We start from the raw sequence: 14078 nt of genomic DNA on the forward strand, positions 1-14078 counted from the left end.
GCCGGTATGTCGTATCCTCCAAACTCTAGCGCTGCAGGAGCCAGGCCTGCAAGTTCAGCGATTTCGGGTCGTGGTGGAGGATGGCGCCTCCTTCCCTGGAGAGTAGATCCGCGTCCACCGGCAGCTTGATTGGCGGGGACGCTGACAAGTCCAGAAGGTCCGGGAACCATATCTGCCTCGGCCACGCAGGTGCGACGAGGATCATCCTGCACCGTGACCTCTTGAGCTGGTTGACGAGCCGGATTAGCAGTGGCAAAGGAGGGAACGCGTAGAGGAACAGGCCCTCCCAGGGGAACGAGAAAGCATCGCCCATGCTCCTCGCCTGGGGAAACCTGCTGGCGAACCTCCGGCACTTGGAGTTCGTCGCCGTCGCGAACAGGTCGATCTGGGGTGTGCCCCACCGTCGGAAGAGGCGATCCACTAGATCCTGCCGTAGTTCCCAATCGTGGCACAAGCGCAGCTCCCTGCTGAGTGAGTCGGCGATGGTGTTTTTTATCCCTGCCAGATGAAACGGCACCAGAAACATCCTTTGGGCGACGGCCCAATGCCACAGGTCCTGCGCCTCCTTGGACAGTGCTGGGGACCTGGTTCCGCCCTGTTTCCTGATGTAAAACATGGTGGTGGTGTTGTCGGTGAAGATCCTCACCACCTTGCCCTTGAGGGACGGAAGGAAGGACCTGAGGGCCCAGAACACTGCACGGAGCTCCAGGACGTTGATATGGAGGGACTTCTCCGTCGGGAGCCAAAGGCCTCTCGCGTGCAGATTTTCGGTGTGCGCTCCCCACCCTTCCAGGGAGGCATCCGTGGTCACTGTCTCCTGGTGGTCTGGAAGTCCATGCCTGCCGTCAGATGCGCGCGGATGCCCCACCACTGGACCGCTCGGCGGAAACTCTCGTCGAGTGTGATCCTCTCCTCGAAGCCGCCCGTCGTTTGGATCCAGCGCGCGTCCAGGAACTCCTGCAATGGGCGTATCCGGAGCCTGCACATGGGAATGAGGTAGATGCAAGAAGACATCATTCCGAGGAGGGACTTGATGGACCTCACCTTGGCCGCGTCGGAAACCAACATCCGCTGTACCTTGCCCAGGATGGACCTGGTCCTTTCCTCCGACGGGGAGGCCAGAAGGGACACTGTGTCGAGCTTCGCTCCCAGAAACAGTGCGTTTTGCGCGGGTACCAGGTGGGACTTGGCGTAGTTCACGGAGAATCCCAGGTCCGTGAGAAGTTGGACAGTCCTTGCCGTGTGATCCACGGCGAGCTCCCTCGTCTTGGCTCGGATGAGCCAGTCGTCCAGGTAGGGGTAGACGTGGATCCCCTCGCGGCGCAGCTGCGCCGCCACCGGTGCAAGGCACTTGGTGAATACCCTGGGTGCCGACCGTAGTCCGAAGGGGAGGGCTTTGAACTGGTAGTGACGCCCTTGGACCACAAACCTGAGGAATTTTCGGTGCCCCTTTAGGATGGGAATATGGAAGTAGGCATCCTCCAAATCCAACGACAGGAAGTCTCCTTCCTCCAGCTGACCCAGGACGTGCTGGAGGGTGACCATCCGGAACTTTTGCGCCTTGATGAACTTGTTCAGACGTCGCAGGTCCAGGATGGGGCGCCATCCCCCCGTCTTCTTCTTCACGAGGAAGTATCTCGAGTAAACTCCGGAGCCCCGAAGCCTCTTTGGGACGAGTTCGATGGCGCCCTTCCTGAGCATCGCCTTTACCTCCAGGAGAAGTTGAGGGACGTGAAGTTCTTTCCTGGCCACGGGGGGGACACGCGGACACCTTCTTTGAAACTCGAGCGCGTGGCCCCGGGCCAAGGCGTCCAGCACCCAACGGTCGGTGGAGATGGACTCCCACACGCTGACGAAGCTCGCCAGCCGGCCTCCCACCGGGGTGCTTCGGTGGGGGCCCGACCCCACGGCCGGTTCAATCCTGCTTCGACGAGGCTTTGCCGCCTTGACCTCCTTGGCGACGACGGCGGGGTCCGCCAGACTTGCCTCGTCCTCTGTAGGCCTCCTGAGCCGACGAGCGGGCCGCTTGGCGGTAGGTGGAGAAACCGCCGCCGGAACTTTTGGAGGCGCCCTTGCCTCCGCTGCTCCGAAAGGGCGTCCGTCGTTGCTGCAGAACTCCAAGGGCCCGGGCCGTCTCGGTGTCCGCTTTAATGGCCTGAAGGGAATCATCCACTGTTTTCCCAAACAGGTTGTTCCTATCGAAGGGCATGTCCAGGACTCTGGTCTGAACGTCTTGACGGAAGTCCGTAGCCTTGAGCCATCCACGCCGCCTAAGGCAAACGCCGTTGCCCAACTGGCGGAACCCAGTGTCGGCGATGTCCGTCGCAACGGTAATGGCATGGTCCGAAGCCACCTCACCTTCCTGCAGGATCTCCAGGGCCTCTGCTCTCTTGTCGTCCGGCAAGAAGTCCAGCAGGGGAGCCAGTTTGTACCAGAGCTCCCTGTCGTAGCGGGCCACGATAGCCAAGGCGTTGGCCGCTTTAATCGTCGTCGCCGCAGACGAGATGACTCTGCGTCCCATAGCGTCCAATTTCTTTCCCTCGCCGTCCGGTGGGGAAGTCGATGTGGAGGCCGCACCCCCCCCGCTTTTTTCCTGGCCGCCGCGGAGACGACGGAGTCCGGGGTAGGCTGCGCCCGGAGGCACAGGGGGGCCGTGTCCGGGACCCGGTACTTCTTCTCGTACCGGTCTCTTCTAGCTGGCGTCGTGGAAGGGTTCTTGAGGAGGGTGAGGCCCTCATCCCAAATGTCGTCCAATAGAGGCACTGAGAGGACCGTCTTCCTCTTGGCCTCGCGCCGCTGATAAAGGAAACCTTCCTTCTTCTTCTCCTCAGGGCAGAGTTGGAAAAGCTCGGATGCCCTGGTGATCATGGAGTGGAACGATCCAATCTCGTCGGGCGGAGAAGCCCTGGTGGGAGGCGACGACGGTACATCCTCGTCGTATACCTCGTCGTCCGTACCCGTCGCTGCCGTGTCAGTCCCCGTATCATCCCCTCGGGTGGACGGGGAGGAGGGCTGGAAGGGGCGCGACGGCTGAAAAGGAGGCGGAGGGTGGATCCTTCTTTTCTTGGTAGGGGGAACACCAGAAGGTCCCGGTTCTGGGTCCCCCGACGGGAGAGGTTCCGTCGGCAACGGTAGTCTCGTCCTTATCTCTGAGCATAAGGACTGTATAGCCAACAAAATGGCCGCCGAGTTGTCTCGCGGCGCTGGCAGAGGGGAATCCGACAGGCGATCCCTGCGTCGGGATCCATCCCGACGGGCCGGTCTTCTTCCACGCCGAGGCCGTGGCTTAAGACTTCGACCAGCTCCTCCTCCGAGGTTGAGGCCGAATCTACGACGACGCCCTGCCCCCTCTTTTTCTTCCCCACGGGGGATTTCAGGGGGGTCCTATCGATGGGCACAAAAGAGGACTCCCTCCGAGGTGGCAGGGAGACTCTGAGCCCCGAGGTCGCCACCACTGGTGTAGCCTCCACAGGCTGAGCCAGGGCCGCCGCGACAGTTTCGATAGAGGGCTTGGCCGGATGGATTAAGGCCTTCACCACGTTAGGTGCGCTCACCGCCTTATCCTTGAGGGGGGGGGACACTGCCTCGCTCCCCCTCCGCCTTCGAGCTCGACCGGGGCCTCTCCAGGAGCTTCGCCAGGTGCTCGGCCTTCCTCTTACCCGACCCAGAGCGTTGGCTCGTGGTTGATGGTGCCGGGGAGGGTGCGCCCTGCCTGGCGCCCGTAGAGCCCGACCGTTCGGCGCTCCCGGTGCCAGCGGACTCGCGGTGCTTGGCCTTATGTTGGACCCCCGTCGCCGGGGCGTCCTCAAAGGTCTTAGAAGACCGCTCGGCTTTCTTCCTCTTCTTCTCGCCGGACGGGCTCTTCCCTTCCAGCCAGTTGGCGAGACGTTGATGGCGGTCCTTCATGGTCCGCTCCGACATGTTGCCGCAAAACGCACAGTCCTTCTCCACGTGCGTCTTGTCCTCATGTAGGCAGTAAAGACAAAAAGAGTGTTCGTCCTCCTTGAAGACGTTCTGCAGCTGGCATCCAGGGCAGACCCTGAACAGCTTTCCGGGCGTCGAGCTTCCCTTCTCCTGGGCCATGACCGGGCCTGAGAAACTTCTGGAGTCCTCCAAAAGCGTAGCTCGACGAAATCTTCACCCTTGAGGGGCGCAGACGAATCCGACACGGGTCCCCGTTGATCGGATGGAGAATCGGTGGAGCTTGAGGCTCTTTTGACTGAAAAAACGAAGTTTTTGAGAAAAAACGTGAAAAAAATAGCACTAACGCTCGAGAGCAATAGCACGAGGATCCCAACACATGAACGTGCGGTAAAAATCTGAAGATGGCTGCCAGAGGCGGTGCTTAGGTAGAGGGCAGTCATTGGCTGTGGTCAGTATGACGCAGAGACCAGTGATTGGTTATTACTACGAAAGACAGATCAGAAACGAAACTGATACTGGTTTTTTCTTTACCGAGGATTCCCAGCCTGACGACGGGGAATATTCATGAGCATGTGAATCCATGCCAGACCCCATGCTGGAGAACTGTAAGTTTCCTCACTGCTTTGGGTAACGTGAGGGTCAGGCCCAGTAAGGAAGGTTGGTTCCTATTATTGCAGCAGTTTTTTCAAATACTGATTTCCAGAAGTCGTCAACCGGGGGGCAGGCCCACGCCAGATGAAGAAAGTCCGCTTCTTGTGCCCTACATCTGACACACTCTGCCGATATGGAGTCTTTACGAGCGTGCAGTTTCGCTGGCGTGTGGTAAGTCTGATGAAGGAAATTGAAATGAATCAGCTTGAACCTCGGGTTGATCGCCACTGTTTGCGTGAGGTTTAGAGTGTCGGCCCATTCATCGTCCAGGATTGTGCATCCGAGAGCTCTCTCCCAACTCCCTTTTGCCTTTGAGCCTGGCGGATCCGGTTCGCTAGGGAGGGCCTTGTAGATATTTTTCACCAGGCGCCCCTCTCCCTGAGCCTGGATTGCACTGTGAAGCAGGTCCCAAACCGGCGGTTGTTGCGGAAACGACGAGATTACCTCCTGTAGCGAGTGTCGTAATCTAAAATAGATGAAAGTGTCAAGGTTTGTGGTTGAGTATTGATTCAAGCTAGTTGGTCTATTTGCTGCACGAGGAGCGAATGCCACAAGATATGAAGAGTTTAGCCGCCAGGTACGCGGGTGTGCTACTTGTGACTGCTTTGTAGATGATGCATTCAGTCTTGAACAGTATTTCTTCCTCCAGCTAGATTCAGGATATAACCTTCAAGAATACGCCAGGTATCTTCTTCTGGCCACTGACTTAAGCTTCTGATTCAGATTTAAGTGAGGGGTCCCTTGTTATACACAAACGTCCCTCATTCACTCAGGCTGAGCTAGGCTCAGTCAGCCAATCAATCACACACTAGTGCATTCATCAGGAAGCATCCAACCAGGCTCATATGCATTCACCCAAAACTTGACACTCAAAACAACAAATGTGTATTGGAGGCAACTCCCAGCTTTTCAGAGCACACACTGCATTCATTCCAGTTTCAGTCAAGGCTAGCTCAGGCAGACCACAGGCATTGTAAGACGCAACCAAAACCAGACAAACACAACACAGAATGTGATTTGACTCCTCTCTCCATTCATTCAGGTCCCACCCCTAGGGAATATCGAAAACAAGCAGTCCCTGGGAAGGCTCCTATCAGTTTAGAAGGGGAAGCCCCAGAGCCATATATGGCCCTTCTACCCAACATCCAATCAGGGGAAGGGAACAGGGCCAGGGCTTCTCTGGATTTTGAGAAACAGGAAGGGAAAGGCAGAAAGCCAGGTGGCCCATCTTGCCTTTGTTTAGGAATCCATTTATTGCTGTGGCAGGGCCTGTGTGTCCCAAAATGGGGGGAGACTACTGCAAAATCAGGATGTAGCTGCCACCAGCCATACCCTGCTCAGTGGGCAACACAGGTGCCCAAAACACACATTAGGGGTACACAGGTGTACCCCTACCCATGGGTGTTGTAGTGGCTATTCCATGGGTATTGTTCACCAAATTGTTCACCAAACGGACAATGTGAAGAGCCAGTCCAAACCAGACTCCTGTGCATTAAATATACAGAAAACACATACAGGGAGGTGGAACAAGGATGAGGAAGCCCTGTCCCTGCAAAAGCATTTCCAGCATCACAGCAATCACCCATAGAAGCCTGTTAGGCCTCGGGGGCAAACCCCAGTACAGTGGTGGCAGGCTGCAACAGGACATGCATTCCCCGCCCGTTGTGCGGTATGCTCATGGTTCACTTACATGTCCTCAAGTCTTCCTGAAACAGACAAACACAGTGATGTGACTTGAAGGAAGCCTGCTGAAAACGTCTTCCCAATGGACCAACCAATGCTCTAGACAAGATTTGGAAGATTGATTTTTTTTTTTTTTAGGGAGTAAATATATAAGTCCAATTCCCAATGAGAGTATTTTATGAACAAGTAAAATATGGTTTAACTGAAAAATGGAAATGTTTTTGTAATATTTATTTCTTTGCATCTAGTTATTCATGCACATTAAATGATACATGTTTACTTCTTACAATCAGGCAGTTAAAATAGTGGTTTCTTCCTGTGGTACTACGTGCACTACTGGTCCAAACATATCCATGGAGCTGTGAGGGTGAAAACAGGAGTGCAAGATTCTGCATGTCTTTTTCCTATTTTTTGGTGGGAGTATTTTTACTCATTTTTTGTGAGTATTTGCCAATTTTTTGTGAGTAAAAGTGGTCGATACACCCCTTATCTAGAGGACTGGGCCTAACCATCAGAGAGCTCACAGGGAAAAAGTGTGACAACGTGCATTCAACGCACTTGTGCTTGGGGCCAAGGCACTCAAGACAATTTCCATGGAAATCTTCTGCAGAGCAATACCTGCCACAGGAGGAACTCAACAAGAACCCTGTTACACCTGTCATAAAAGGGCCAATGGATGTTGCTGGGAGTGAGGTGAGAGATATTAGAAAAAAATGGGAAAAAAGATTGTGCAGTAAAAGAACTGCACGCTGTGAAGAGCATGCTGTCCCATAGATGTGGAAAAAAGTACTGGTGAGTGTTGTCAGTGGGTGGGGTGAGCAGGGCTAGCCACACCTATGCTGCTGCACCTTACCACAGTTATTTTAAAGGGGAACCTTTCTTTATGCTGAGGAAGAAAGAGCTCTGGTCATAAGTATGGTGGAAAGAGGATGGGAAGCAGGAGTACATCCAGTGTTGAAGTTGGAAAGTGAGCACACACACCAACAGCGTCTGAGTGCCAGAGGCCCTCCCACTGATGTTCTGAGCCGTAACACTCCAAGCAGAGTGATTGAGGATCTGCGGTGGGGACCTTCTACTGGCAGGACCAGACAGCCAAAAAAATCGGCTTTACCTGGCATAGCACAGCACACACGCTTCATCCAGTGCGGAAAAAGGACTGGTGGGGCAATGGCAGGGGTGGAGCCTGAAGGAGCATGGATGTGTGCCGACAGGTGCAAATATACATGACCAATCAAATTTGAGAGAATTGTTTGGTATACACCACCGCGAGGATGGAGGAAGTGGGACGGGACATAGGAGTAAGCACATTTTATTACTTTGAAAGCCTTTACCATTCTAACTTCTATTCCTTAGCAATGTTGGACTACAGTCTTCAGGAAACCAACAAGTGTGTAAGCAGTGTGAGGGGTCAGTAATGCGAGGTGGACAACTGTTTGATGATTTATCAAAATATGCCATTTTATTCTCTGAAAATATGGTCAAAAATGCCTCACTATCCCTACTGTGCTGAAGACTTCCCTGTTTAACGAAGGTTAAGGGGAAACACTAACACAGCATAACTGGCCCTCACACTAAGCAACAAATGCACAAAGAAAATATATGGCAATACACCATAACATGAACAACCTTCACAGTTTCTGAAAAACCTTCCAATGTCCTGGGTAATATCCCTTCCCCAGGATTCAAGGTCAATTTTGCAAAGATTCAACCAAAGAAAGAAATGTATCAAATCAGTTCTTGGTGTTTCAAAGTCAAAGTACGAGTTTGTAAACCTAAGTTCCAATGATAGCGAATCTCTCCTCTTTGGTGAAATATCCACTTCCACCAAATAGCACCAAAGGTAACCCCAGCCACAATGTTTTGTCACCTCTTCAAGAAGACTTGCCACAGTTCAAAAGAAATGCAATATCCACAACTGTCAGTGATACACAGTTCTTGATTAATAGTTAGTATGGTATATCACAATGGTATATATGTCAGGATGACTACTCAGTGCTGCTGCTGCCACTTCAACAACTTCACTTCTACTTGATTCCCTAGTAGAACACTCATGCTTGTCTCACAGTGCTCCACTTTGTTTAGTCTACTACAATGTTGCATCTACTAACAACCAGATATACCACCACAGCTTTAGTACTTTGGACTACTACCACAGCTTCAGTGATTTGTACTTGCCTCTTTGCCTCTCTTGTCCGTCTACCACAATAACAACCTGGGTTTGCCTTTAAGACTCACTTCTCTCTGTCTTCCTCAGACTCCGGCACTACAGGTTGTGTCACCTTTCTGCCAGTTATAAGCCCAGGTAAGTACCCAGAAGCCTTGGTGCCCCTCTCTTAGCTTCAGGTAATGCTTGCACACTTGTATCTTGGGCCAATTAAACTGTTATTAACTTCACAGCGCAGTTAGATCGCTTTGCACTCTGAGAAAGGCGGGTTTCCCTGTTAATACGGGGAGACTCTTGGCTTGGGCAACGTGTGTTCCCTTCTTCAATTATATATATACTTTGTCTTCTTGTATATGAAAGGTATGCCACGTTGAAATAAAGAAGAGTTCAGTCTTTCTTTAGGAATCACAATTAGGCACACGTGACCACCTCTCAATGTCGTCTGCACAGTTACAAGATTGGTATTGAATTGTATTCCGTGTGAAAGTGAAGGATAGAGTTCAGTCCTCCTTCAGGATTCACAAATAGGCACATACAACTTCTCTCTGATGTAGTTTTACAAGTTAAACGTTTCAACAATTGAGTTATCAAGGTCAGGTATTTGGCAATGGCCTTCGCAATGTTCACTCTCCTTAATTGCTGACACGCGACCACTCCTTCAGATATTAATAGTGTTTTAAAGTTGAACAATGGAGCTTTTGCTTTCTGCGTGAATAAAAGGACTTTCATATTATACGTGTGTGCTACATTTCCATTGTTTAGGTACTTCCGCTTCAACTAACAACTTCTACTCGCTTTAAACCATACGCAAGTGAATAGGGAACTGGCTACGGTTACCAACAATGCTTGCGCAAGGTATAAGAACGCCATACTTCGCTCACCGGCTTCTTTAACACTTGTTTCTTAGGGACCCACACCCTTCCTCTTTGAATGTCTCTCCGGTCCGTCCAAATGTTTATTGAGCCCCTCTCGCTCCCGAGACCCACAGCTTGACAACTGCTCCTCGCCTCACTCTCAAGCACATTCACTAAGCTACAACCACAGCAATCAGGCTCACATGGGGAAAGTCAGCTCTCCTGCATGTCTTACGCTGCGCAGCCTCTGCACTTAAGAGTTTAGGGGAACAGGACCCTCTCAAAACAAGCAGGTGAAATCTGCTGTCTCTACTTTCCGGCGTCCCCATTGTTCTCCCACTTCTGCTTGGTTTGGCAGCCTTGTGCCTTCTTCCTTCTGCTACTACTGCCACCACTCGCATTCCAGTCACAGTTCTTGCTCCTTCCAATTGCATGCACCTGAGGAGGCCTTTTATGCCTCCCAGGTTCCTTCAGGTGGGGGCTACTAGGCTTAATTGCCCGACTACTGCTACAGCATGCCTATTCAGCCCTCTTCCTCATCCCAGTACTTATGGGCTTATGGGACTTGTGGTGCCCTTCAACAAAGTGAGCTCTTTTAACAATTGAGTTAATTTTAAGAGCAGATTTACTTCCCTTAAACTCATTAAAGGATGGACTGAATTGGGTGTTACAGAGGAAGACATTTGATTTAAGGCATATTCTCTAGACCCTTTTACATTATACCTTAGGGAGTAAGGGGGGGGGGGTATTTATCCTTAAAAGATCTTTCTGTTGACAAGGCTTGCTCATGTTTTACAGAGCTTATACCCCGGGTTACAGATTTTATATGTGGGTCAGGGACAGTATAATTACAATATGCCATTACCTGTTTTGGCAAACCTGAAAGGTACTTCCTTTCAGAATACAAATACTGCATCTCATCCCACGGTATCCCCTCACCACCCTGGGCCCCATCTCCTCACAGGTGATCCTCCCGCAGTACACTTCCCCCAAGGTCAGGATCAGGAATTGTCGGTCTTTCCCTGGCCACCTGTAAGGAGACTTTAGACAGGGTTTCAGTGAGGGATCCATAGGATTCTTCAAAGCAGGCACACCAGGACTGGCCAAAGTGCTACATTGCTATATCAATGGCAGCTGAGAGCTCAACAAACAACACTTAACTGTAACACATTGTGGGTGATATGGATCATCCAAGGTGCAAAGAGCTTACCCGATTTCAGAACCGAGGCCAAAAAATGTGCAAATATAAACTAGACAGGGACTACAAAAAAGCGACCACAAACTGGGTCTATGTTTGGGCAAACCCCTGTGAGAGCAAGTGACCCAATAACGCCCCCTCTGCTCCACAAATAGTGTGTGTGGGACTAACCCACATTGTAGTGATAGGATGATTGGAATCACAAGTACTTATATTGATTTGAGTATCCAGTTAAGCAAGGAACTGTCAAGACAACTCTATGGAGTGTGAGAAACCTGAAGCTGTCTCCCTGGCTAGGCCTGGAGATCTGTCATCCAGGTGGCCAGGACACGGCCATCGCTATTGGATCCAGTTCCTGGGGGTGGACCAGTGAGGGAGGATCACCTGGATGGGGGGGTTCCTTGGGGAGTGGGACACCGACGGGTGAGACGCGGTACCCCCCCTTCTTTCAATATCTTTTCCCCATTCTACCATGTAGTATATTCCAAAACATTGCCTGCCCACTTTTCCCACACAAACACTTTCGCACAACACAAAGGACGATGGATTAACACCAGAGCCGTTTACCCGACGTGTCCCAATACAAGGGTCAGGCAATTGACCAGAAACACACACACCTGATACACCTTTCCCTTCCCCACAGGGATAAAAGGTGGAGCACAAGAGCACTCAGAGAGCAAGGCAGACTGCACGACGTGCGAGCTAATGAGGTGACGAGGAAAGGGCGACCTTGCCCTTTCTGACCAAGGCCCTTGAAACCTCTGCAGAAGAAATTATAAGACAGCGACCAATAGCCAGCGTGTGTTGCAGCAGATGCCTATGGTACATAAGACCCTCCTCTGTTGATAACCAAGCCGGGGAAGAACGTTGGTCTCCATGGTACCAACCTTGACTCGAACAGAAAGAAAGGCATGCGGTTCATCACAGCCGGTGAGTTGAGGGAAGTGTCGGTAAGAAACCAAACTGTGTTGAAGGAAAAATAGCGGCTAATTTAAACTTTTGAGAAGGTGAAAGAGATTGATAGCAAAGGGGTAAAACCAGCAACAGAGGTGTCCGGCACCACGTGGGTGCTCATGCAGGAAACTCTGGGTGATTACCCGATGGCAAAGACTACCGTAACCAGAATGCCTTGGGAAGAGGCAAAGAGAGGTCAAAGTGGTCATACGGGGGTCCTGTAAAATCCTCTGTACCGTCAAAAGTCTTTGACTGACAGATGCTTGTGAAATTAAGGGGAATTAATCCTGCGTGTTAAAACCAGTATATGAACTGTGTATCGTAAAGGTTGGCAAGAGTGTACCCCGCAGAGGAATGCTAACGAAAGGGGACAAAGTCTGAACTCCCTGTGAATAGTGTGTGTTGACAGGAGTGAACCTGACCAAGGGGTGTCCACAGTGAGCTCTCTGTAAAAGTTGGCAAGAGTGAACCCGGCAGAGGGAAGTTGACAAAAAGGGCCAAAGCCTGAAGAACTGTTTAAAAAGACATTAAGAGTCGTGAAAGCAAGAAGTATTGCAAGACAAGGGGAAGGGAAGTTTCTCCCTTGTCATTTCGGGTCCAAGCCCGACCAAGGAAGATCCAGGGGTGGAAAGTCATCACCCAAAGTTCACTGAGAAAGGAACTGTTTTTGACTCATTGAAAATGACTTGTGAGGGGTCTGTGCCCAGAAGAGGGGGACCCAGGGGTGAAGCCACCACCCAAAGCATTCGTGGAACAGAAATTTGTGTTTGTTTGATGAGAACATCAGGCCCTCGAAGGCAAGAGAATTTTATTGACAAGAGACTTAACCATCGAAGAACCTGATAGCTGATGCAGAACTGTCGGCTTGTGCTGGAAAAGCTCGAGTGTGTGCTGTGCTTCAAGGATCCAACTTGTCCTGTGCTGAAAACATGGGGAAGAGAGAACCCTGGCAATCACATCCTGACTTATTTAACACTTCTTTCTTTATTGAAACCCTATCACACATTCTTTCTGTAATTAGTTGTAAAGAATTGGCAATCATTTCTTTTTTAGTATAGGACTTTTTCTTTTGACAACGCCACAAGGACTGCCTTATATTTAATTCGATGGTTGATGCTTGCTCCCATCTTAGAATTAGGTTTAGCTTAGGCGTTTTCCACCCTGCATTTACAGTTTAATAAACACCCTTGAACTGTGATCACTTGTGTCTGTCTTTACTGTTGCCACCATGAGTTTCATACAACTGGCACAAGGGTAATGGGCTCCTGGGCCTCGCTTTGAGGACCACAGGAGCCTATCTCTACCACAATGCATTGATATGGAAGTTATACCTGGCAAACACCCATTCCCCTGCATCCAGTCAATACACATACTTAAAAAGCCAACACCACACCCATCTCGGTTTTTGCAGTTGTTTAATTTGGTGACTTTCTTGGAGCGTTCCAAGGACCGCGTGTACTTCAATGTTTCCAAGCCATCTCCAATTGTACCTGTGTAAATCCCTCTCCCTTATATCCGTTCGAACATGGTTTAAACTTAGATGCCATACACAGCGTGTGATGTGCTGATGAGAACTAGCGGTCTGACAGCCCTGGTGCATGTCTTCATGATAAAGTCATCCAGCCCTTTTGTTCTTGAAATTATGGGTCCCCTAGTACTAAATTAATAATGGGAAATACAAAACAATTCACAGAACTCCAAGAAAAAAACGGGAATGGATGACTTTCTCACCCATGGCATGGGGAAACTTAAAGCTCTGCTTCTGCAGAAGGCAGGGAGGTGGTTTAGGGTGTGTAGAGAGATGAAGAATAGAGGTTTACACCAGTCTCTGGAGTCTACAGGACTCCAACAGCGCCTCTCAAAACTGTAGCCCTGCAGTAATGCAAGATGTTTCCAGCAGTACATGCACGTGGTAAAGTGAGCACTACCTAGCGAACAAAGCCCAGCCACTGCTCTAAGAATTCAACACCGCAAGGTTCTTCAAGCTGTACTATGACCCTTGGCATGTGGCATCCTCCAACAAAGCACTAGCATTCTTACAGGAACCCAGCTGTGTGAGCGTCCACCATTTCGTTCAAGCAGTAACCAATACCTTTATGGCAGTAAGGTGCTGGAACTGACGGTGTGGGTGAGCAATGACGTGTTGTGGCTTGTTCCAATCACAGCTGGAGTACACGCGGAGTTCACTGTGTTGGTCTGTAGTGAGCAGCTTAGATCCATCCACAGGACTGAAGTAAGCTGGAATAAAAATACAAATGTTAAAGAGGGGGTGGGGATGTGGGGGGGAACAGAGAAGGGAAAGGAAAAGAGACACGGATCAAATTAGTGGAAGAATTGAGGGAAGGGTGTTGAAGAGAAGTTTGGCGAGAGGGACAGGTGGAATGAGGAAGATAGGAGCAGGATGAAAATGAGACAATAGAAAGAGAATCGATTGTAATGGAGTGAGAGAAGGAAAAGAAAGAGGTACGAAGGAGGAATTCATAGCTAATGGGGGAGCAAGAGAAGATGAAGCAAAGCAACTGGAATGGAGGGAGAGATGGATAAGGAGAGGAATAGAATAGCAAAGAGATGGAAAAAGGGGTAATACATAGAAAAGAGAGGAATTAACAGAAGCAAAAGAGATGGAGAGAAGAGTGATATGCACAGAGAT

General features: G+C 50.5%; 1 protein-coding gene across 3 annotated transcripts in view; it reads right to left on the reverse strand.

Moving 5' to 3' along the window:
- The window catches only part of DDB2 (damage specific DNA binding protein 2), a 620403-nt gene that overhangs the window by 312293 nt on the left and 294032 nt on the right, over positions 1 to 14078 (reverse strand). For all 3 annotated transcript variants that reach the window (XM_069623161.1, XM_069623160.1, XM_069623162.1), the window contains exon 8: positions 13521 to 13666. In XM_069623161.1, the coding sequence (XP_069479262.1) occupies positions 13521 to 13666 (146 nt within the window). The remainder of the gene's footprint in view (positions 1 to 13520; positions 13667 to 14078) is intronic.

Source organism: Ambystoma mexicanum, chromosome 11, assembly GCF_040938575.1.
Source record: "Ambystoma mexicanum isolate Mex_15411 chromosome 11, UKY_AmexF1_1, whole genome shotgun sequence".
NCBI classification, from domain to species: domain Eukaryota; kingdom Metazoa; phylum Chordata; class Amphibia; order Caudata; family Ambystomatidae; genus Ambystoma; species Ambystoma mexicanum.